Raw genomic sequence first — 25682 nt, forward strand, 5'->3', positions numbered from 1 at the left:
TTCGCATGCGGGGTGGGTGCGGTCCCATGTTTACAGGACAAGTCCGGGCGAACTAAACGGCCCTGTGATTGGCCAGCGCGCACCTGCAATGCGTCAGGCAGCCGCGCGCGGTCTACCACCGCCGCCGCCACTGCCGCTGCTATCATCGCCGCAGTTGCCGCCGCCAAACTTGTCCCCGTCGTCGTCGTCGTTGTCGTCGTCGTCGTCATCGTCATCGTCGTCGTAGTTGTCGTCGTCGTCGTCGTCGTCGTCGTCGTCGTCGTAGTCGTAGTCATAGACGTAGACGATGTCCTTCTCCTTTTCATCTTTTATTCCTTGATATCGTCATCGTCATCCCCATCATTACAACATCATCTACATCGTTGGGACGATCAGGCACCAGGTCAAAGTCGTACCTGTTCCTTCCTTCCTTCCTTTCTTCCTTCCCATTTGCATCTTCCCCTTCATATTTTACTTCCTTTCCGATTCTGGACCACCCAAAGTTAATTTTCTTTATCTTTGTGTTATATACATACTAAGAACCCTACTTTTCCCTTGCCCTTTTACTCTTATCTATATTCTCGATTTTTCTTCAATATGATCGAGATAACTCTTTGACTCGTTTATATTAGACGATAGATTGTACGACCTTTTGAAGGAATAGTGTTGTAAGGGTATGAACCCTTAAACACTTTGAACGTTAAAGCTCTCTATCATTTTTAAAAGCATAGGGTTAGAGTCTGTCAGAGGGTAAAGCATCCCTTAAGAAAATAGATCCGCAGATTCAAATAGTTAGGCGTAGTAATATAATTTTGTTAGTTGTTTCGTCGTTAAGTAAAATAAGACTGACAAGAGGTCTAGATACTTCTATATCGATTACTTGGTCCGTACACGCAAACCAACCCTCCTCCATCACCTCTTTCTTCTTCTTCCTATCTTTCCTTCGATCTTCTAATTTTTATTCAACGATATGGTGTAACAACTAATCGATGTTTTGACGGATGTCATCTATGCGGCGTTGAATGAAAAAGTAAAGGGGGGCATCGTCGTAACATCTGCAATGCTATCATCCCGCCCTTCTCCTTCCCTTAGCCCCTCCTGCCTTTCTCGGCGCGCTATTGCTCCCTCTCTTTCTCTCCTCTAGTTCTCCTTCAAAGTGCCTTTCCGTCTTTTACAATTGTATATTATTAGACTTTCTCCAATATGCAAGCTCCAATTTGTCGGTTACGTTGAAAAGAGACATCTATAAATAAATAAATAAATAAATAAAATAAATAATTATATATGACAAATAAGCTATTAACCAATGAGAACATAAAGGCGGAGGGATAAAATAATAAGAAAAAAGAAAAAATGTCACTGAAAATTCCATTCGGAAAGTGTCTTTCGTGCACGCGGGGAATAAAACGTGAGAGATGCTATTATCTACCCCTAAGTGCTTCGGCATAATTTACACTCAAGGCGTGTATTTTCGAAACTCGAGACGGTACGCAGTATCCTGCATACAAGCTGTAGTACGCAAACAAGCAAGAAGGTAGGTAGGTAGGTAGGTAGGCAAGGGTGGAAGGAAGGCAGATATAAATTGAAAAAGGAGATTGGCCTGCACCAGGGAAAGAGAGAAAGAGAGAGAGAGAGAGCCAAGGGGCGATTATTATATTTAAAGACACATACAGTAAGTGTCCCTTTAAATCTTACACTGTTACGCTTACTAGATTTTTGCTTGAAAACTATTGAGATATAGGGAACGTCAAAACAATCCAAAATATTAGTAGAGTATCATATACTTTGAATGATTGTTAATTTATCGAAGAAAATGTATATTGTAATCTAAAAACATGGATTTACCTTTTGATGTGCCTTCTTCTTCGGAATCCCCCGTTAGACTGGCACATTATCTTCTATCAAAGTTTTTTTTATTAAATGTTGTTTATATGACTTTCCGAAAGTTGCGCATGTTTATAACGTGAATAATATTCATAATAAATAGAATTTCCTTTACCGAAAAGTCATATAAACAAGTTTCAATGAAAGAACTTTCATAGAGGACAACGAGCTAGTCTAAGGGTGAATTTCGAGAAGAACGCTACGTAGAGATCTAATACTTTATGCTTTTAGATAACGATCAATATTTAGTATTATTAATGCAATATAGTTATTTATTATTATTATTATTTGCAATAGTTTTCAAGGAAAAATCTAATAAACGTGAACGTTATATGATTTTAAAGTGTACTTGCATCAAATGTTTTTGACTCTTCTTCTCCCAAGTGAACGATTAATCGCAATTCGGGTTTCTATTCGTAGCTACTAATACCGTACTTGACCTAAAACTTTTGCAAAAAATCTATCTCGCCCTTAGAAAGAGAAAAAAATGAGAGGTTCTAGGTTTCTTTCAGTTTGCGTGCAGTGCGACAACCTTTTAAACATGATCGATAAATTCTCTCTCTCACTCCCTCTCTCTCTCTCTCTCTCTCTCTCTCTCTCATCCCCTTTTGTCTCTTGTAATATACATATGTATTGTATGTATTCTATAACCTTTCGCATATACAGTATGTATTTACGTCCCTTCTTAATAACGATCATTCTATGTTTATTTATCGAGTCGACGTACTCGTCAAACGAGGAGAGGAGACCAGACCAAAATCGCGCTACTGTTTTTCTCCTTTGGATCGATCGACCTGGGTGGAGGAGTCTTAAAAAAAAAAAAAGAAAAAAAACTGTGTCACACACGTCAGAAACCATAGGGCAAAAAAAAAGAAAAAAGAAAAGGGAAAAGAAAAAGAAAAAGAAATCGAACGACGATTACTCTTAACTTTTCACGAGGAGGATTGGTAATGAGATCAGAAAATTGGACGTGGCACATATGAGAGTAGCCGGAGGTCTTGATATGGCTTTCTTCAGCATTTCATTTCGAGTAAGAAAGAAATAAAAGATTAAGAGTAAGGTTAAAGTGTCGGTGGGGGTCGAAGGAAATGTTAAAGTTACGTAAGTGATTAAAAATGTATAGGGGGAAAATAAAGAAGAAGAAGAAGAAGAAGACAAGAGTAGAAGGATAATGGATGGTCTTCTTTGGTTCTTCGTATTTTACGCATAGTCGTAAGCTCTGCAGCAGCACACCACATACTATGTGTGCTATAATGCGCTAAGAACGATGCGAACTACACACACACACACAAACACACACACACGTTCCATCTAATTGAACGGACGTGTTTTCTTTATGTTCCTCGATGTCTGTACAGCACGCGGGTTGCGTCTTCCTATTATATACTATATATACTACATACATACATAGATGCACAGCATATAATAAAGGACAAAAATCAATGTATGACTTTTTGCAAAAAGTTCATCAAATTTGTGTATTAAATATCCCCACTTTGGGATATTTTAATATGGGTTTGGACTTTGTAAGGAAAGTTTTGGAAAAGTTTCAGTGTCTAACTCTTCCCCTGCATTGAGCTTGCGCAGGAATAGACGCGCAATGCGGCACGCGATAGAGTAGGATAGTCGCTTTCGGATTCATAATCGCTTTAGAAAGGAACAGAAAGAGTCGGATTCATAATCGCTTTAGAAAGAAACGGAATGAGTGCACTGGAGAGTGAAGGGGAGGATGGGAGGGCCAGCTTATGAGGAAGCAAGAGAGAAACTAACTGATTAATTTACTGATGCATCATCCACCACGACACCACACACTTTTTTCATCATTACTATTTTATCAATGAATGATTGATGAAAACCCACATTCGTTTAATCGAATAATTTATATGTATTTCTTTAAATCATCATTATGCTTATCAATAATCGTCTAACGAGAGATTGTGTTACCTTTTCAATCAACTATATATATTTTTCTTTTTTTTCCAATACTATACTATTTTTAGAAATATATATATATATATATATAAACGTACGCATTATCTTCGTCTCTACTTTTCTCTTTTGCAAAAGAAATATTTGACATTTATGAGCGTATGTATATTTATGTATCTATCTGTTTAAAAAACAAATGGACATCTTTTTTCGAGGATATGTCAACGATCTTAACGAAACAATAGCATTTAAAAAAAGATATAACGTAATTCTTCCTTTTTTTCTTTTGCTTGTTTTTTTCCAATTGCCATTGTATTACGTATACTTATGCAATCGTTACTGTACCGAAGCGGAACAATTCATTACTCAAATTTTCCCATTATAAAAATTGCAAATGCATTTTATATGCACTCCAATATATAGAAGATATATATTAATTGTACCTGTGTGTTATCATTAATAATAAACTAACAATAAGAAAAGAAAGAAAGAAAGAAGGAAAAGGGAAACAAGGAGACTGTGACGGCGGCAATGATGTGTCGTACGAAAAAAATAAAAAGAAGAAAAAGACACACCTGCTTCTCGTCCTTTTCTATCGATCATTATATCCATGACGAGATATGTAAGAGCGTGCTGCATACGTACGCGTATTATTAAGAACATAGTGCGTGCGTGTGTGTGTGCGAGCAAAAAAAAAACAAACAAAAAATTCAATTAAAAAAAAACCTGGACGTACATATTTTCAGATCGTGTCATAAATAGTTTTGTTCTATTTGATGACGTTCATCTTGCGAAACTGTCACGCTAATCAAGATCCTAAGCAAGATTCTCTAAGCGCTGGATAGATACCTTTCGTCAGGTGTCGATGGTAGGAGGGGGATGATCCAATCGATAGAGGGGGTTTTGACTCATTACCGACGCAAAAAAAAAGTGTGCGAATGAAGAAATAATGAATTAATGATTCATTTAATTATTATAATGAATCATTTCCATTTTAATTGATTATCGAATTATTTTGGATATTTTTCAATGTTATTTCATTGATTGAATTAATGAACCCTAATGTTGAGGTATTTACAAAAAATAATATAGATATATATATATATATATATAGGAAATGTTTCTATTGAATTATTTAATTAAACGTATGTTGAAATAGGAGGAAGAAAAATATTCATTATCGACATAGATAAATTGTTAGGATATACGGTAGTGCACTCTGTATTGGAAATACGCACCTTCCGTACTAAACTATCGTATTGGAGACCTTGGCCTATATTCTCTCCTAGTGGCTTACTTTTAGTATTAAAGTGCGCAGAATGTACACACATAGAAGATGCGATTTATAGACGACGTGTAAGTATTATCTATCTCCTCCCCTCTTCCTGGCATCTTATTTTATTTCTTGCGTACTCGCATTTCAAGATTTCATTCGATAGAATAAAATAATGCATGTGTGTATAATTTTGTTTTTATCTAAAATATCTAAACATTGTTTCATCCACTTTTAACATTTTATTCACCGTATATACATGTATATGTATATATATATATATATATATTTTTGACGATTAGTTCATGTACCTTGCGGTAGTACTCTGTCTGGCTGCCTGCTGCACCCTGGGTTTGACGCATCATTGAATAAATTGAGCATAGATCCTATTTGGGACATCATCGTTGATTCGACTTAACGTAGACGCGTCTCGAATGCTGCTCTGACCTATACAGAAACTCACGCGGTTTTAACGTAGTCACTTCAGCAATCCATTATGGCTTTTATGGGGGGTTTATAGAATATTGACGAGCCCCCAGATTGACTTATTAAATAAAATAAAAAATTAAATATATTCGTGTAGAACAATTGAAACAATGGTTGTGTACGTTTCAATGCTTTTTAAAAATCATATCAGAGGATTTAAATATTAATAATAACAATGAAGTAGTAATAACGTTACATTAATATTACATCAAGAGATAGACACACACATACATATGTGTGTATATATATATATATATACAGAGTGTTTAAACCTAACATTTTGACATTTACATATATATTTTATGATTTTCACTTATACTTTTTAACGTAAATATAAACAAAGTAAAATAATAAAAAAAAAAAGATATTACAAAGCAAATACAGCGGATCTCTCCTCTTCCAGCTGAAATTAACACTTTTAACTTAATGCACTAGCGTGATCACAATGTACACACGCATTCTCTTTCTCTCTTTCTTTTTCTCTACTTTGACATATTAAATCTACGATGCGACGATAATGATAGTACAACACTAGCAATTTTATAATACCTCTGTTCTCTCGAAAAATTGTCAAGTTTGAAAAACTTAAAATAAAATGATCGCAGTCTATACAAGATTATATAACAAAAATATAACTTGTATTATTCTATCAGTCACTTGCACAATTTAAATGAAAATATGATGATCAAGCAAAGGTGTTACTGTAAACATGCTTGGACCTTCTCGATCCATTCTTGCGCGGTCGCTGCATCACCGGCACAAAAATTGTATGTTCTTCGATTTGTACGAAGCTAAAAATATGAAGAAACATTTGACTTAATCGTACGATACTTTAGACAAAATTTGCATTTATGCATCTTACATCAAAAAATGATTTGTCATCTGTTTTCTTTGGTGGTCCTGGCATCGGTGCAGCTGGAGTTACAGACACAACTTCTGCCAAATCTGTCATATTTAATAATACACGTTTTTTTTATACATTCAAATACATCTTTGACAAAATTATTCTTTAATTGTATTAACATAAAACTTGTCTCTTGTACAAATATAACATACCTATATACCCTTTACAATGGGAATCTTCCATTGCATCGTAATACCTTAATTGATGCTTGATAGAATCCAACACAAACCATCTTTGTTTCCAACCTTTTAGCAGAGCACCTCGTTTGTAAAGATATCCTTCGTGAGTCCTATTTTCTGCAACGTTACTGGAGAATTGATCGTAATATTGTTGCGATGATGTTTGTATCGTGGTTACGCCTACAAATATAAACGACGCATATGTCATCAATGATATTTTTATATTTAAACGAATCATTATATAATTCGAGTTAATAATCTTACTCGAATTAACACTTCCATTATCTCCTCCGCTTCGCGTAAGAGTATGAGTCTGTAAATTATCAGTTACTGCTTTGTATTTTGTGCAATTTTTTGGCACCGCATCTGCACACTTATCATGACAAACGTGACCACAATCGACACATCGCAAACCAGCTTTTACGGGTCCCCATAGAACACCGGAACACGCATCGCAATGAGTCGGAGTCGCTGAATCTAATCTGTCAAACCTTTGAAAAAGAAAAGAAACAAAAGAAATATTCAATTGGTTGAATATAATTTCAATGTATAATTACCTATGCGGGTGCGCATAAACGGAGCCTTCGTTACCGGCTGTATTTCCGCCAGCTAATTTTCCTCTTAATAAAAGTTCGAAAGTAGAACGTTTATGTATTAATCTACCGTGATATCTTACAAGTGCTGTACTAAATGACGCGTGTCGCTAAAGAAAACAAAAAATAATAACAAAAATGACTATTAATTAAAATTTCAAAAAAGACATAGATATTTTGTTTCTTTTTATGGTGAGATACGTACGGCCAAAGAATCCGTATTAGGTAATTCGAGTTTATCCCAAAGAACTTTCCATTTTTGCGGTAAATGTCCCAATTCAGTTTCTAATTTATGAATTTCTTCCAAAAGATGAGCAAATTGATCAGGTACCATAACATTAACTCCATCATATCTAAAATATGGACAAAAATATGTTTGAAATAGGAATGTCCAATTTCTGATTGACTGATTGAGATAATACTTACCCTTGCGTAACTACTTTTCTATTACTCTTGACAATACCATCGGCAGCCTCGGCTTCTTCTTCTTGTTGAGAATCTTGTTGTAAAACCTCCAAATCGTAAGCCGGGCCATGGGCCAATTCTTCTTCTAAATAATATTGCCAAATATCGAGATTTGGTAAATGTGAAACTGGTCTTAGAACGCAATATTCAGTATTTGGCGAATACATAAAATTATAAAACAGAGGACACCTTGCATTTTGTCTTTCGATATAGTCAAATATACTCTGACCTAAGTTACAACCAGTATTTGTTCCAACTAATCTACCACCAGGATAAATAGTGTCATCGTCGCTACCAGTATCTACACCTTTGTGATGGCTCGTCAAAGAACCTCTTTTATCTTCTACGGCAGCGATACCACACTCAACTCTATCAGATTCACAATCTAACAAAAATGTGCGGAATCGGCAAGACACCGAATGATATGCCAAAAATCTGAGGTAATAATCATTAAATTCAAATGCCAATGGGAACTGCTTTTGAATTTGATGTATTATATCGAGAAATTGAAGAAACGTAGGCGTGAAATTGGTCGTTTGTGAATTCGCAGCTAAATTACTCCTATGGCCAAATCTATGACCAAAACCAAGCCATTCTTTTTCTATCAAAGTTCGAAAACCTTCAATAGTTCTGTAATGTGGATCGAGACAAACTTGAGCAACTGAACAAACGGTTGCTGTCGTATCCCAGCCATCTTCTAAACAAACTGCCACTGATGAACCTTGCACGTCCATCAAATCTATTACGGCTCCGGATAATTGCATTAAATTTTGTAATTGTTGTAGCCATTCTGAACTTTCAATTAATCTAAATAAAAGAAAAATGTTTCATCAAGAAATATATTCTATATCGATATCGATTTCTCTTACAAAGTTAGTAGACTTACTTGTAAAAGCTTTGATCAGGTTCAACATTTGGAGAACTTGGAACACATGCTCGCATAAGTTTTTTAAATGCAGCTTTGGTATGCCTAACGTCAAAATATTCTACTGGTATAAAATCAGTTTTAGGAGTTGATTCCGCTTTAACACCCTTTTAACAAACAATATTCACATTTATATCGAAATAAATTGCACATAATCAACAAACTGTTTATATTTAATTACCTTCATGTGAGATTTTTCTCCAAGAATATAAAGGGCGGCGCGTTGAAAAGTATGAACACATTCTGTTCCGCTATCCGAGTCAGCAGAATGTCTCACCGTACCACGTTGGTGAACAGAAGTTAACGAAGCTTGAGAATTATGCCTTTTATCTTTGAGTGAACCCCATCGTCCAAAATTTTTGGCTCCTTTACCGCCTGATGATCTTAAGTTATTAAGATAAAGATAAGCTATATTATTATTTTCATCATAAACAATATATAATAATATTACTATAAAAAAGAACATACCCTAATGTACCTATGGCTTTGTTAAAAGGATTTCGTCTAGTTTGTTCGGGAGTGGCATTACGATCCTCTGCAGCTAATAATAATGAATCTATGCTGAGAGAGGAATCGGACATGCCCCAAGCTGAACCTTGCCGTAATACAGATAAAGGAGTAGCAGCTACAAGAGCCATAAGATACTTTTCTTGCTCCAAGGAAGACGTTGTTTCAGATGAAGTTGCTGTAATCATGACATATGATTTATTTACAAAATGCTTTGATTTCATTTATTTACAAATTTATTCATTTATTTCATTTATACCTTTTAAATTAGCGGTAGACGTTGGATGAGCCTTCAACATACCCATGACGCCTTTACCGTGATAACCAGCACCCCTGACAAGAAGTGCTTTAGTTCTTGGATGCCTCCAAGTAATAACTGGAATTCTACTATGTCGATAAAGCCGACAAAACCTTCGGATATTTTCATCCGACACAAATGTAGGAACTATAAGAAGAGCTGGATAACTTCTGCAAATCATATATGCACAATTCACAGAAGATAATCGGAAAGGCTCGTTTCGTCGATTGTTATATGGTCCATTGGCATATAAACCCAATCGATACCAATCTCTAACATAACTACGTTCAGAAAGACGTTCCAGGGTCTTTGCATCGGTTGGAGGCTGACTTACAATTCCTGGTATTTCATAATCATCAACTGTCGATATTAAATATTGAACGTGTTAACTATTAGTCATTTCATGAATTTCTATGGTAATGTAACTACTGTATAACTTACTGCTGAGATCATCGTCGTGACTTAAATCATTATTATCGGTGACCGGTAAACTCATTCGACCAGGCAATGTCATGTATTTATTGTTGGTCATTAAATTCATATTTGGTAAAACATACTTTTGCCTTTTGGACGATTGTTTTGGTTTAAAACCAGCTTTTCTTGCTGTCTTTAAGAGAGTCTTCTTGGCAAAACCTCTGTAAAATCAATTTAAATATGAAACAAAATAAACTAATACAACAATTGTAATTTCTATTACGTTAAGCTTACTTCAGTGTAGCATTTTTTTCTTTTCCTTTATGATGGGCAGTCTGTGTAACGAATGCTTGACCATTAAATGCAAAATGATGAAATATATGCGGCGGGTACCGTGCTTTGTGAACTAATTTCCTTAATGTTTCTATATTTTCCGGCGTAACTTCTTCGTCGAATGCCAATTTGATCAATTGAAATGTACACGAGCGTAACTGCAGTCCTTCCTGAAGGCATTGATCTAAATGCGCCAAGTGTTGTACGGTAACACGCTTTTCCTTGGTTAACGATGTAACGGGAAAAGCTCTAACTACTAGTTGCTCGCAAGCTATTAAAAAAATCAAAGTTACTTTCAATCATTTGTAAATAATGAAATAATGAAATAATTAATAATTACCAAATGGATCGCACGGTATTCCCTTGAATACAATTCTATAATTGGTAAGGAAAATAGCTCCTTCTGCTGGCAACAATGGTGGTATTTTGGGAAGGCCTGCGGAACTTTCTTCTCTACCATCTGGTAGAAGATATACACGCAAACCATCCATAATAACTTCCTCGCCTGGTAACATATTGGGTGTCAAGATCTTAGGCTGCAAAACAAATATGATTTGTTATTTTTTACATTTCTATATAATATACATATATTATATTTGATATATTATACTACCTTCTGTATTGGTGGCAACCTCTTGCTTTCTCTGTGCACAGCCTCAAGAGTTTCAATATGCATATGAACAACGCCAGGAACCATTTGATGAAGACACCTAACGTGTTCGGCGCTAACACCTCCCTCGGTACAAACACGATCTACGAATCTTGAAACCATGCGTATAACTGCACTACCAGTTTCTCCAGGATCAGTTTCCTCGAATCCGGACTCTGCATCACCGCTATCGCTTGCAACACTTATATCCATAAACAATTTAATATCTAGAGAAAATGTCTTAATGACAATTAAAATGTACATATAGAAAAAATTCATACCTGTTTGTAATACTGTTACTAGCTCTTTCGTCGTCGTACACGTTATCCTGACGATGAGTTTTTGCACCGATATCTAGAGGAACTAATAAATATACCATTCTATTGGCGTAATGAATAGTCTGGCTATACATAGTACTTTCTTCACTCGCTATAAGTTCTTTTTGCTTATCCGGATCAATGGTCGGCCAAATTCTCATTTGTTCGGCAGCAATTTCTAAAGCCGAGGGTTCATGAGTTTGATATATAGAATAACGATCGCGAAATGGAAATTCCTTATTTTCTCGTGGACTGATAGGATTTAAAATGCTATCGTTTGTGAGTCTTGGCGGAGAATTATCGCCTGGTAGATATAAACGTTTTATATCCTTCTGTACATCCAGATAGAATGCATCTTCCCAAAATTGTTGATTTTGCCATACAGGATGTTCTTGAATACAAGTGTAGGCAAATTGTATGACACCCGTACATAGTTTCCTACAAAATGCAGTTGCAAGAGGAAGAAGAGCAGCAGCCACGCCGTGTTCGTCCATCGAGGAATCATCTTGTAACGCGCAATTCATCAATCGCACTACCAAATCAAATTGCTGATGTTCTAGCATGGCTTTATTACCGACAACGTGTTGAGATAATTCCATACAGAGAGCTAATCGAGCAGCTTTGCTTTTTAACGCTCTTAAAACTGCTGGGAAAGTTTTACGTGCGTCTGATATCTTATTTTCGAATATACAATTTATACAATTACGCAGAACTTCTAATCTGCGTGCTGAATTGCTCACCAAGTGTCTAGTGTCATGAACAAATGAAATGTGTGGCCCTATAGGTACAATACGTGGTTGAATTGGCCTTAGTGATGTTAATCTAAGTGACATGAAAAAAACAAATTCATTTATGTTTATATTATTATATACAAACTATAAACTAATGAAATATTATATACACACCTAACATTTAAATTGTTTTTGGCAAGACCTTCGTCTATAATTGCTTGTACTTGCTCTGGATTAACGCGAGGTAAAAGAGGTTGATGAATTCTTGCAAAGGCTCCTTCTGGTGGCTTCAAAATTTTTTGTACATATGGCTGAGGATTAGGATTTTCATTCGTATACAATTGTTGCGCAAGTTCTTGAATATGCGTTAAAACAAGTCCTAGAATGTAAAAGCAAAATCTTAGTATTTCAAATGAATACAATATCAATTGTATTCTAGAATTTATCGATACTGACTCTGATCTTGTGCTTCTTGTTTTAATTGGTCGCTCAAACTGCTGTACAATTCATCCCATACATCGCAAGGCCTCCACGGTGGGCCTCTTTCTGCGATAAAAGATGTAAAAAACATACAATCTAAAACTCTTGTTGTAAAGTCACAATCTGTTAAACCACGTTCTCCCAAGAAAGCAGCCTACAAATATAAACATTAACGTAATATATAATGTGCACTTGTATACATAAAAGTAAAAGTATTAGAAAAAATAATGTAAGATAATAATGACCTTGTGAAAAGTAATAACTGGTTTAGGATGAATTCGTATTAACGTAAGACAACTGCGATAACCCTGTAGCAATTGAGCAAAAGCTCTCATAAATACTGCTCTTAATTCTTTATCTAACATCGGAGGATGAGGAGCTCTTGTAGCGAGAGGAGGAAATGCATAATCTGCGCAAGCAAGTTCTGGTTGTAATACAAGAGACAGTGCATCTTGAGTTTGCGAAAGAAGTGGTTCCGGGAGTAAAGAAAGTGATACTCCATCGGGAACCATTATAGATCCGCCATCTAAATCAGCTACTATCACGTCCATCTGCGTTTAAACCAAATGATATTTGTAGAAATAATATTAAGTGAATATTATTCTTAAATTAAACAATAAGCTATAATAATCTTACAAGTTCTGCAACTTCGTGCTTGAGCGAACTGTGTACACCCATAATAAATGGCGTAGGTGTACTGAGTACTTCGACTAGAGCCGCAGGTAGAAGAGGAATGTAAACATGTGTATATCTGAATGGATACATCAATGCAGTTAGAGCGCGACATCCTTCCGTTAATCTAGAATAACTCGCAGAATGAAAGAGTATCTTATGTTCTGTCATAACTGCACAAAATAACACTAGTACGTTGCGAATGCCTAAATAAACAACAAGACAATTTATAGATTAGAAATATTTGAAATAAATAATATTCGATTGTATCCGTAAATATAGAATTGCAATTGTTCGTACATACCTAATTGTTGAAACAAAAGATTTACACTAGTATGAGTTATTGGAAGTGAAGGACTAATCGGTGGTTGAAGAGCCTGACGATCGCTAGCTCCAATACTAAACCGTACTTGTGGTCCTCCAGCTGGTGGTACTTGTATACATCCTAATATGTTTCCTACTAATGTTTCTAATGGTATTCCAAGATTTTCTACATATACTGTGTAAATAATGCCAAGACAATTCTAAAAAAAAAAGAACAAACATTTTGTTATCATTATTAAATCTTGTCGTTTCTTTATACAGTTTTGTTTGTTTTCTAATCAATTCTTTTCAATAATATAGAACATACCCTAAAGGTCTCAATATAATCTAATCTGGAGACCAGCACCAGACATTTAGGAGCATACATGATGCTATGGTGTGCGATGGAGGGCATCGATCTAACCAAAGAACGGCTATCATTGTCAACAGGTTCTTCCTCTTCGTCTACAGGTTTACTTGGCATTATAGAAACCGTCTCATTAAAACACATGCAAGCGCAATAATGACGATTGGCATCGATATCCGTTAATATGGATACGAAGAAGCGTGGCTCTTGTCTTTCCGTAGACAAAGCCCATCCTTGCGGTTGGCAAAACTATTAAATACAACAGGTATCAATGATATAGGACCAATCACATAGGACCTGATTAAATGACAATCTTACCCATTCTATACCCTCGATAAATGGCGTATCAGGCCAATCTTTTTCTGGAAATCTTTGCAGAATAATCCCACTACTAATACCAGCTCCTATAATATTACAATGTCATTATCCTACTGTTTATTAAGAAACAAATGTAATGATAACTTACTTTCTTTCTCATGATCATAGCCCACTACAACAAAGTAGTCGGCTAAACGAGACATTTCTGTATATTCGTGGGATTGAATGAGGGTGGTAGGGCCCAACATCCCACGTAGTATTTGATGAACGTGATTTCATGGACTATAATATCCTTTTCAATAACAATCAATATATCTTAACAACAAGTAATAACTTCTTTTCATTTGGAAATATATCAAAACAAAATTTTTCACAAACATGACACGAACACTTCCTCCCTATTCGTTGTCTTTCATTTCAACGTTGATTACCAAACATTGTTCCCCCTTTTTGATATGCTTTAGATTATATTATTTTAATACTTAAAAACGTTACTTGCTTAAAAATACAAATATGTATATATATATAAAAAAAAAAAAAATGAAAACGATTCACGTATTCAAGTTGTCGAAGTAAAGTTCAACGTCCATCGAATTTTTCCAAAAACGCGCGAAACTTACTGACTAATGATAACTTCTTATATATCCTTCTGACAAATAATTATTTCATTCAATGTTACACGTACAATACATTTAATTCGTTTTATAAATCACGATATGATGCCACACCCCGATGTATTAATCCATAACCTTCCAAACTCAAGCGCCACATTGAGTGTTTGTTGAACCGCGTATGAATGTTGAACGTACCAAAATCATATATGTATACAAGAAAGAAGAAACCTTCTTTCTGTCAAATCTCTACTTCATTTATTTTTTATTTTTAATGCTTCCTTTCTTCTCTTACATCTTTCATCTTCATCTTAAAACGATCTAATATTTGATTAGTCGATTTAAACTCATTTAAAATGTATCAACCAATAAACGTCGAGAGTGCGAAAAAGTTAATATTTTTAAATGAATTATATTTCTCTTTTATTTATATTATATTTATATTCTATTATTATTCATCAATATAGATTTAATATTTATTACTTATCTATAAAGTATAAATATATGAACTTTTAATTTAATTTTCATGAAAACTTGTCTTGTCATTTTATTTATTTTTCTTATATTTCATTATTCAATGTGTGTTGGTCTTTAAAATGGATTTGTATTATATGTTGTACATATGTATATGATATCGTTTCTTTAAGCATCTGGAATACACGTGATTATAATAGTCGATTTTAATATATAATAATTGTTTTAACTAAAATAAAGTACTATTATGCGTATGAAAATAATCTAAGTTATTTTATCATTTATTGTATTGTCACAAGAGAATCAGAGACGAGTTCTGCAAATTATTCACACTCTGTCGGCTCATTCAGGAAATAAAACCCATGCCATAACTGCCACTTCACACACTTGTAACATAAACATCTATTTTATCCTTAGATCACAGATGATTTGTTAAATATCTTTTAACAATAAGCCTTCAAAAGAAAGAAGATATTACAACAATTATAAGAAAGAAGACAAATTTTTGATAAAATATTTTACAGGTATAAAAAATATCTAATATATTACACTAATTTTTGATGAAATGGTGTTTGTTTGTTTTTCTTATTAAATCTTTTTACAGTATTTTATACAAAAATGGATATTATAAAATTAATCTCTAATAATGGCATAGATTCCAAATATGGATTTGCAATTTGTGTCATAACTGGTTATTTTGTCTATAAATATATAATTTATCGAGTACCGTGGATTAAAAAACCTGAGCCGAAAAACAATTCGACGACTGTTGTAAGTATATAGAATATTATTGAATGAAAGATATTTAGTATAATATAAGATATAACTTATTGATTAATTTTATTGTTTAGCCATATGCAAGGTTTAACATTAATGAAGAATGTAAATTAGTATTAGTTGTAAGGAATGACTTAAAAATGGGCAAAGGAAAGGTTGCTGCTCAATGTGCGCATGCAGCTGTAGCAGCGTATAAGAGTTGTTTAAAGTATCCTCTCGTTCTAAAAGCTTGGGAAAAATGCGGTCAAATGAAAATTACTGTTAAGGTATTGTTTTATAATTCTACTATTTGTAATTGTTCGTAATGATCCTACTAATGTTTGGCACTCAAACGGTTAATGATTTACACGAAAAGAAAGAATGGAACAAACAATTTTCTAGCATTTGCATAACAATACGTGTCTATCTTGTTAATATGACTCGTATAATAATATAGCTTTTATCAGACGATATAGTTCAAGATAATATGAGCATTATAGTAAAATATAATATAATATAATATAATATAACATAACAATATTTTCCCTTTATTATATTTTCTCTTTCGGCACGAATACATGTCACAATAATATAATCTAATTAGCTAACCGAAAACATATAAATAGACACATTGTGCGTTACTTTTAATGCAATAATTATATAAAAAGATAATTAATGAAAAAAAAAAACTAATGTTTAGGTGAATAGTGAGGATGAACTAAAAGCAGTATCAAAAGCATCCAGAGAAATTGGTCTATTGACAAATGTAATACAAGATGCGGGACACACGCAAATAGCTCCAGGAAGTAAAACTGTATGCGCGGTGGGCCCTGGGCCAGTGACATTGATTAACTTAGTAACTGGGCATTTAAAACTTTATTAGAATACTTATAAGGAAAAAAAAAAATAAAATAAAATAAAAAAAAGAGGATTTCGTATTAATACCTGTAATATATAAAATATATTTTTCTTCTACCTTTGGAAGGTTCGATCGTAAATATTCGAAATAAATTTCTATAACAAAATTTATTTACGTTAAATACTGAAAAGTAATTGTAAAGCATGAAATAGCTGTCAACCCTTTGGTTGAAAATACATAATCATTGATCTAAAGAAATTTTACAAAGAAGAGATGCACTCGATCGAGTGAAAACATTTTAATTCAAAGAAAAAAATGAAAAATACATACGCATAAAATATAAATTACTGGGAAATACAATACTGTATAGTTAAGTATGAAACGCAATTAATGAAGAATAATCAAAAGAATATTCTTCTAAAAAGAATCAATTGTTTTTAGAATAAAACGAAAAGTATTGCATGTTAAATTCTATTACGAATCTTAGTAGTAACTTTGTATCTTTTATATATTCTTAAAGATAATATAGTACATTGTTCTTATGTTCTTTTTTCCTTTTTCTTCTTTGCATGCAACTACCAAAACAAAAATCAGGTATATCTAGTCGATATGCTTTCTTTTTTTGGGGGGGGGGGGATTTTTCTTCAACCATTTTTGATATTATTAATTGAATAAAAAGTTGATAATGTATCTCTGATTATAATTAATATGTTCCATTCTTTGGTACCCAGTACTATTATCCAGGATTATTCTCTCTCTCACATAGTACTCATAAATATAATATATAAATAAACAAAAAATATATAGTGAAAAAAATATATAAGTTATACTGGAGGTGGTGGTGCCTTTCTATGAATTTTGTTAGAACTGGTGGCACTGCATTGCGATTCGGCAATCGATCTACCATCAGCTTCGTCCCTCCGACATAATTCCGTATCATTTTGTATCCAATTTTGCGTTTGACTATGATTATTATTATTATTATTATTATTATTATTATTATTATTATTATTATTCGTCCTAGAAGTTTGAATTTCCTCCCTTTCAGGCACAGAACTAACTTCTTCCAACAATTTGGACAAAGATGGAGCCAGACCTAATCCCAAGTTTCGTTCGTGATATACTTCGGAAATAGTAGGTGTTAATTCGCGTGTTAAACTTGTTAAAGATGTAGCTATATTTCTTAAGTTTTGTGGATGCGTTTCTGTTGCCTGCGTCGAGTCAGTTTGAGAACAAATATCTTCGCTGGATGTAGGATGTCGTGGTTTTCGAGGAGTGTTGGATCCAACTTCCGTTCTAACGCTCAATCTTTCTAATACGGTCGTTGGTAAAGGTGGCAGTGGTTGTCGTCTTAAAACAGTAGCATGGCCGTTGTCCCAATCTGTCACTGAACTACTTGAACTTGATCCCGGTCTTACATTTTGATCGGGATATAAATTTCTTATACGCGTTTGATGATTCAAATTAAGTGCCACTGGTGGACTAGGTGTAAAAGCCACATCCGATTCACCTGTATTATAATTAAGTATGTGAAATTAGTTTAAAACGTAATGTAAGAAGAATAATTTGAAATTATTAACAATATACCTCCGCCACTTTGACATTGCTGACGAGATATGGTAATTGGAATATTTAGTGGTTCCATAGTTTTTCCATCTGGTTCTCCACGATGTCGTACGTAACTCGCAAACGCTCCTCCTAATCTAGGCCTTTCTATAACATTTTTTTCAGTATGTGCAACCGATGCTAAGCTTTCCATCGAACTGCTAGAATCTATGCTAAGACTCTTTGGAGCCTCTTGTGTATCTGATATAAAGAAAATCTCGTTAGATTTGTAACGTTAAATATCGATCAATATACAAATAGAATAATTTACCAAATAAAGCAAGGAGTGCTTGCAAAGCGAATTGCACAGCTCTACGCGAAGCTTGTTTTCCTGTTCTTAATGTAACTTCAGATTGGCCTACTTCCATAAGATCGAATCCTAAACTTGCAAACAATTCGTGAGATCCGGGTGCTCTCCAAACTTGTACGGGTAAAGAAATTTCTTGTCCTTCGGTAGCACAACTGGCTCTTCTCATAGCAGCGATAACATCTTCTGCCGCTTCTGGGGCCTAAATCAGACAACAAATTATTACAAAATGATAAATTAATTAAAACATTGCTCATGTTTACCTGTAAAAGCCTAGCTAGCGCATGTAACGAGGATGGTCCTAATCCTAGAAGAGCTTGTAAGCTAGCACTACACCTCGTTAATCTTTCTTCGGGATCACTCTGTGGGAAAAATACGGAAGATGGTATACCATTTCCAGCTGGTTCAAATCTGAATCCAACGGACATTAAAAGTTCTCGCCAACCAGCAGCTGTTCCGACTTTATTCTCGATACTACGTTGCGTCGTATACATGGCATTCTTTTGACCGCGATGTATTCTTTGTAATGATTTTTCTACCAAATGAAGAGTTACACGTAAAGCGTCTCGACTCTGTTCAGGTCCTCCGCGTAATAATTCAGCTAAGGCTTGGCCCATAAGAGCAACCTTATTTGATAATCTTGCATCTCCTCCGATTAGTAACCACCCTGCCCAATTAGCTGGGTGAGCGAAATGTCGCGTATGTTGGACGGTTTGCATCGCTTCGGCCAAAGCTCTCGACGCTCTAGCACCTTGCAACATGGCACTATAAAATGCGCGCAATAAAATACTACCAGCTGTAGGAGGAACTGCCCACATGCCTATTAATACACATTGTGCTCCGGCATTTAATAACGCTTTTGTCAGATTCTGTATACCGTTTGACGAAGGTGTCGTATTTTCGTTACCGTTCCAACAATGTCCACTGGATATTACCACTAATCTAGCGGATATTCGTAATTTTAAAATATCCGAAGAGCTCAACAAGTATGCTGGTTTTTCCGATCCTTCTTCGCATTGATCTGAAGTAAGCGCTAAACTTGTAGAATTCCAAAATACCGGTACAGTTAAATGTACGCATTCCGCATCAGGTAGAGATCTTAAAATTGCTGATCTTGTAGCTTCCATTCCTAAAACAACGAAACAACGAAATTTAAATATACAAATGTTTTTAGATTACTTATGTAAACTTTAATGAAATTTTCATTTGAAATTTGAATCAAACCTATAAGAGCACGCGCTTCTAAAAGTTCAGCAACGATTTCAGATTCAGTTTCGGTAGAAGCCGCACTTTCCGGCCATCCATATTCCTCTCTAACATCCTCCGGAAGTGTAGGATTTCCTGCAACTAGAGCGGCCACGGTAGCACCACCCTCGGGCATAGGTGTCTTAGATCTTTTTTTAAGAGCTGCGAGCGATGGTACGACCAATAAAGAAAATCTTTCGCACAAATAATCTTCTCCTGGATTAGATTGTAAAGCTGGAAATGGTGCCAAATATAAAGACTTTTCGACCACCATAATGAGTTCCTTTCTAACAGGAGGCAATAAATCTTCGAACGGTGCCAAGAGTAAATCATAAAGCAACTGAATAGGTAACGGCGATTGCCAAGTGGGTCCTTTAACTCCTCGTCCCCAACGTGCACTTCCAGCTCGCGAACTAACCGAGCCAACGCTAAATAGACTGCTTAAACTATAAGAACTCGCATTTAGATGATGTCCTCTCGTTGGTATTTTTGTCGACTCTTCTGCAAATTCATTGGATTCGTCTAAGAGTGCTTCGCGAGCTTGCAACACTTTTTGTTCCAATGTCACACCATCGTCCAATGTTGTCGAATGAAACCTTAAAAGTCCTCGGCCTGGAGCTAAACACCATGCGTGCAACTGATTGCCCACTTCACTGAAATTTTCAATTTGTTTGTTGATTGTTTATCTTATTTTTTTGCTTGTATTTTTTACCTTATTAATTGTATTTTCATTGATTTGCTTACCTATAATACAATATCATTCCTCTTTGCCTATCTACGATCTCCGAATAATGAGCCGTATCATCCAAAGAATTGCTTTTAGATCGTCTGGATCTTTCGGCCCAATTTAGCGCTTCCTCAGATCTATTTAAACTAATCAATACTTTTTGTAACATTCTATAAGTTTCGGTTAATAATTCGCTTTTGCTAGGTTGTCCGCAAATCAAGGACGAAGATGATCCGTCTAATGATTCCAAAAGATTAGCAGCTTTTTCCAAATGTTCTACAGAAGTTGCTGTTTCTCCAGCTTCCCAATGGACAAGGCCGAGTCTATATTTTAATCTAGCTGCTTCTTCTCTCCTTCCTAAACCTTCGGATAAAGATAATCCTGATTGCAAGTAGCTTAAAGCTCTTGACAAGTCACCACACAAATGATGTAATCTTCCTAAGCTGGAAAATGCTGCTGCTCGGGCTAATTGATCTCCAGCAGCAGCTGCTAAACTCAATGATTGTTCTTGCAATCTTATAGCTTCCTCGTATTGGCCGAGCGCTTCCTGAGTCATAGCCAAATTCGCACAAGCCCTGGCTTGTAATCCAGCAGCATTTAAACCCTCGGCAATGGAAAGCTCTAACTGATGATGTCTTAATGCCGAATTAGGGTCATCCATTAATAAATGAACAGCACCTAATCCACTAGCAGCTTCAGCTTCGGCAGCTTTATCGCCAAGACCTCTGGCAAGAGCGAGTTGATGCGACAAACAACTAACAGCTTGTTCGTGATTTCCTAATGCTGCATGTACTCTTCCTGTTAAAATAAATCATCGATTTAAGAATATAATATAAACGTAAGCATGAGAATTTAATATTATTTATATTATTATATATTATTTGGCAAACCTAAATCGCCGTAAGCTGCCCCTCTTGCTTCTGGACTATCAACTTCGTGCGCGGTTACTAATCTCTTTTCAAAACAAACTAACGCTTCTTGTAAATTTCCTGATGCCTCGCGAGCTCTTCCTAAACCTCTATATGCTCTTTCTTGATCTCTTATGCTTTTTAATTTTATAGACGCGGCCAATTGTTGTTCATGACATTTAACAGCTTCTTCCGGATCTCCCAAGGCTTCATAACAATCCCCTAAGTTTCCTAGTGCTCTAGCTTTGTCAAGTAAAGATGTACCCGTGGTCAATGGTTCCAATGTTGCTAATTGTTGTTCAAAATATCCAATTGCATCTTCATAATGTGCCATATTAAGCCTAGCTATTCCCAGATTTCCTGTATCAATGGAACAAAATAAATGTTAGATGAAATAGTTAAACCTTGTTTATAATTATACGTACCTAATGCTTGTGCTTCAACGCCAGAATCAGCCAGTTCCTTAGCTCTTTCTAATTGTTCTTGATAACATTTAACAGCATGAGTATATTGACCTAACGCCATATGAACGGCACCTAAATTACCATGAGCTCTACATTCTCCTCGTAAATCGCCAGCTTCTTGTCTTAATGTAAGTTCTTGCGTATGAAATCCAAGAGCTTTATCAAGATTTTTCGTCGCTCTATGAGCAATTCCTAAAGCTCCGTAAGCGGCTGCTTCTAAACTACGATCAGCGGCTTGTCGTGCTAAGTTTAATTGACGTTGATGCATTTTAATGGCTTCTTCTGCTTCACCAAGGCGCAAAAGACAATCCCCGATATTTCCCAAAGCCCGAAATTTACCGGCTAAATGCTTAGTCATATGGGCTATGGCTACATTTAAGTAGACAAATATTCAGTGTTTATCCTATAATATAGCATGGTGAAATGATCTTAAAATATAATACAATAGTTTGTTCTTACCAAGATAATATTTCTGACACTCCAAGGCAGTATCCAAATTTTCTAAAGCTAAATGCGCTAATCCTAAATTACAATACGCTCTTCCCATTCCAGATTTATCTTGCAAATCTTTGGCTAATGCCAAATCTTGATCGTAATATCTGACCGCTTCTCTATGATTCCCTAAACAATAATGGGCATATCCTAAAAAATGGCATGCTTTAGCTTCCCCTTCAACATCATGTAATTCCTGAGATAACATAAGATAATGTTCGTAATATGGAACTGCCTCTTCGAATCTTCCTCGCGACGATAAACAATTAGCAAGATTAAGAAGCGCACACGCTTCACCAGCTGTATCCTTCAATTCACGAGCGATCGCCAAGTGTGCTCTGTAATGTCTTAGAGCAGCTTCGTGGCCTTGTACAGCCTGATACGCTACTGCCAAATTTCCGTGCGTGCTTGCTTCCGAACTACGATCATTGACCTAGGAAAAATTGTAATAGATTATGTTAATACAGACTTTGTTGTGAAAAACAAAATACAATTTGAAAATTGATTTGAAGTCGATACTTTTGAAAATATTACCTCTTTACTTATGGTCAACTCTTGCTTATGATACTTAATAGCCTGTTCATAATATCCCAAAGCATTATAAGCATTCCCAATATTTCCATAGGCCCTGCCCATACCAGCTCTGTCACCTAAAGATCGGGCAATACCCAAATGCGCTTGGTGTAACTTAAGCGCAGCATCATGCTCACCGAGTAATTGATAAACTATTCCTAGATTGCTGCATGCCCGACCTTCTGCTACTTTATCTTTTGTTGCTAGCGCGACATCGAGTTGTCTCTGATGCCAAAGCTTGGCTTGAGCAAGGTCGCCTACATTAGAATACATTTGAAAGAGATTACATAATAAAGTTCACTTCTCCATTGCTTTCCTCATTATTTTTCGTTCGGAAAATTATTTCACCTGCACATCTTGCAGCATGACCCAGTCCTGCATAAGCTCTTGTTTCTATTGCCCTATCCCCAAGTTCCTGAGCTATTCTTAATACACTTTCGTGATAAGCCATTGCTTGATTAAAATTTCTGCAATAGTGATGCGACGATCCCAAGTTACTGAATGCCTTTGCCTCTTCCACACGATCTCCCAAGCGTCTTGCTATTCGTAAATGTTGCGTATGACAGTCTACGGCGCTTTCAAATTCTCCCATAGCCAAATAAACTGCTCCGACGTTGCCAATTTCACGAGCTTCTTGAAGACGATCACCCATTTGTTTGACTAATTGGACACATTGCTTGTGAGAAGCTAGTGCATTTGGAAGGTCACCGATGGCTGTATAAACATGGCCTAGACTTGTCAAGGCAGATGCTGCTGCTTGAGTATCTTTACATTTCATGGCCAAAACTAATTGATATCGATGTGCTGTTAAAGCTTCTTTATAACTGCCTTTACTAAAATAAGCCGATCCTAAGTTTCCATGTGCTCTGCATTCACCTTGCGTATCCCCTAAAGATCTGGCAACGCCTGAAAATAATATTTATCAAATGTCAAATAATAATTCCTTAATCTTGAAATACCTTTAAATTTGTTTTCATTATCACACATACCCAAATCTTGTTGCATATAATTGATTGCTTTGTCCAAAGAATTTAACGCCCAATATGCACTAGACAGGGCAGAGAAAACAGAACCTCTTAATTTTAAACTGCATGAACCAATTGTGAGTGCAGCTTCTAACACACCAGCAGCTGCTTTGTATTGTCCAGCGCCAAGAAGTTCTTGACCAACGACAGATATTACAACGAAAGAAGATTCATCTAATTTCATTGCTCGCAATTGTTGAAATGTTGGTTCTAACGTTGGTCTTAAAGGTGATTTCAAGGAAGCTTCTACCAAACCAGACAATAATTGACAATTGGATGGATCGTGAGCTAATCCGGTACTGAATGCTACAAGGGCTTCTCCATGTCTGCCCAAACATTGTAAAGCAACACCTTGACGATAATATGCCTGAAAAATGAATAATATAAATATTGATTCTATTTGTATTAGCATCAATTTATGTAATAAATGAATGAATGAATATACATATACCTTTGGCCATTGTGGACTAAGTTCTGTGGCCCTTACAGCATCCTGAAGGGCAAGGGCAAATAAACCCATTTTTAATCGTGCAGCTGATCTGTTGGAATATAATACATGACTGAGTGGATCCAAGGCCAAGGCTTCAGTATATAAAGTAGCAGCAAGTGCGTAATCTCCATTTTGACATGCTGCATTGCTACGCCGTACAGTCTCTAGGAATAATGATCTGGATCCAGCGGCCAAGGCCGACGTACCTTCGGGCTCCACCTGAAATTTATTCAAATAAGTTAGTCAAATAAATATAAATACTATATATGTAATATTTATATATGTAATATTTATTATAGAAATAAAGATCTAACGAAAATAGAATGAAACTAGGGTATAAAAAATGAATAGAATAATAGTTGTAGACAAAATATGATTACCTCAGAGATATCCCTATGAGACATTGCTTAAGACGAGCCGGGAACATCCTCCTGCATGGGCATTATCTGCCGCAAACGAGCTCCATTAGATAAGGCTTCGAGCTTTAATACACACGTAAGGCCTTTTCTAGTCTTTCTCCCAACTTCTCTTTCTTTTCTTCTTTTACACTAAACTTACAATCTCAATAATATTATTTATTATTTCAAATTAAGTTTAATCCTAGTCCCGTATTTATATTTCACTATTTGGTCTAGGCACCTGAAGTCTTCTTTTCTCTAGACTCGATAAATTGATCCGATTAATAAAAAAGGAGGGAGAAAGGCGTCTTAGGGGGCACCCACTGCATTCCTTAGGCACAGCCATCTTGGAATGTGGGGGGTTTCTCCCTAAGGCCCCTCTTCTTTACTTTTACATGCGTACACCGTACTTACACTTAACTGACCTATGTGTCTCTGCCTGTGTATATATGAATGTAAGATATACATAAGGCCCCACCTGTAAGAGCGCGTAGAAAATTGGAATCTTACACAGGACGTGCATCTTTAAATATATAATCATTAAACATTCAATTCCTTTCTTACTTCTTTCCTTCCATTTTGTTTTTCTCTTATACCTTCTTTAATAATTTTCCTTGTGATTTTTAATTATTTCAATTTGAAAAATTTACAGGTGTGAATTAAATAAATAATATAAAAAATAAAAATAAACAACAGGAAATAATAATACCCAAAATATCTCATGTGGCATATGCGATTGTAA

General features: G+C 35.4%; 3 protein-coding genes and 1 long non-coding RNA gene across 5 annotated transcripts; 2 read left to right on the plus strand and 2 right to left on the minus strand.

The window, feature by feature from the left end:
- Positions 1 to 112: 112 nt before the first annotated feature.
- LOC107070533 (uncharacterized) lies at positions 113 to 9536 on the plus strand. Of its 2 annotated transcripts, none has more exons than XR_016178574.1 (3): positions 113 to 4862; positions 4952 to 5148; positions 9396 to 9536. It is a non-coding gene; the product is annotated as an uncharacterized LOC107070533 (long non-coding RNA). The 2 variants fall into 2 exon arrangements; XR_001476284.2 differs by lacking the exon at positions 9396 to 9536 and adding an exon at positions 5368 to 5832.
- Sbf (SET domain binding factor) lies at positions 5733 to 14935 on the minus strand. The gene is made up of 24 exons (XM_015328815.2): positions 14155 to 14935; positions 14007 to 14092; positions 13650 to 13937; positions 13323 to 13542; positions 12983 to 13224; positions 12592 to 12897; positions 12323 to 12500; positions 12041 to 12245; positions 11100 to 11957; positions 10783 to 11020; positions 10510 to 10705; positions 10131 to 10440; positions 9864 to 10057; positions 9384 to 9782; positions 9086 to 9302; positions 8799 to 9000; positions 8579 to 8724; positions 7654 to 8499; positions 7433 to 7580; positions 7192 to 7337; positions 6899 to 7125; positions 6608 to 6814; positions 6414 to 6496; positions 5733 to 6342 (listed from the first exon to the last, which is right to left on the minus strand). Exons 1-24 carry the CDS (start codon positions 14252 to 14254, stop codon positions 6250 to 6252), a joined length of 6135 nt encoding a protein of 2044 aa, XP_015184301.2. The 5' UTR covers positions 14255 to 14935; the 3' UTR covers positions 5733 to 6249.
- A 265-nt stretch (positions 14936 to 15200) lies between these two features.
- LOC107070518 (peptidyl-tRNA hydrolase 2, mitochondrial) lies at positions 15201 to 17248 on the plus strand. The gene is made up of 4 exons (XM_015328794.2): positions 15201 to 15615; positions 15696 to 15862; positions 15943 to 16134; positions 16548 to 17248. The coding sequence occupies exons 2-4, from the start codon at positions 15710 to 15712 to the stop codon at positions 16728 to 16730; spliced, it is 528 nt and encodes a 175-aa protein (XP_015184280.1). The 5' UTR covers positions 15201 to 15615; positions 15696 to 15709; the 3' UTR covers positions 16731 to 17248.
- A 71-nt stretch (positions 17249 to 17319) lies between these two features.
- LOC107070519 (uncharacterized) lies at positions 17320 to 25536 on the minus strand. Its single transcript, XM_089178505.1, has 15 exons — positions 25355 to 25536; positions 24923 to 24988; positions 24504 to 24761; positions 24017 to 24419; positions 23376 to 23933; positions 22989 to 23284; positions 22422 to 22887; positions 21924 to 22331; positions 21481 to 21858; positions 20608 to 21388; positions 19843 to 20516; positions 18882 to 19747; positions 18583 to 18820; positions 18294 to 18512; positions 17320 to 18216 (listed from the first exon to the last, which is right to left on the minus strand). The coding sequence occupies exons 2-15, from the start codon at positions 24944 to 24946 to the stop codon at positions 17531 to 17533; spliced, it is 6255 nt and encodes a 2084-aa protein (XP_089034631.1). The 5' UTR covers positions 24947 to 24988; positions 25355 to 25536; the 3' UTR covers positions 17320 to 17530.
- Between the last annotated feature and the right edge of the window lie 146 nt (positions 25537 to 25682).

Source organism: Polistes dominula, unplaced genomic scaffold (assembly GCF_049000335.1).
Source record: "Polistes dominula isolate Pdom_NZ unplaced genomic scaffold, Pdom_raw_medaka contig_11, whole genome shotgun sequence".
Lineage (NCBI taxonomy): Eukaryota > Metazoa > Arthropoda > Insecta > Hymenoptera > Vespidae > Polistes > Polistes dominula.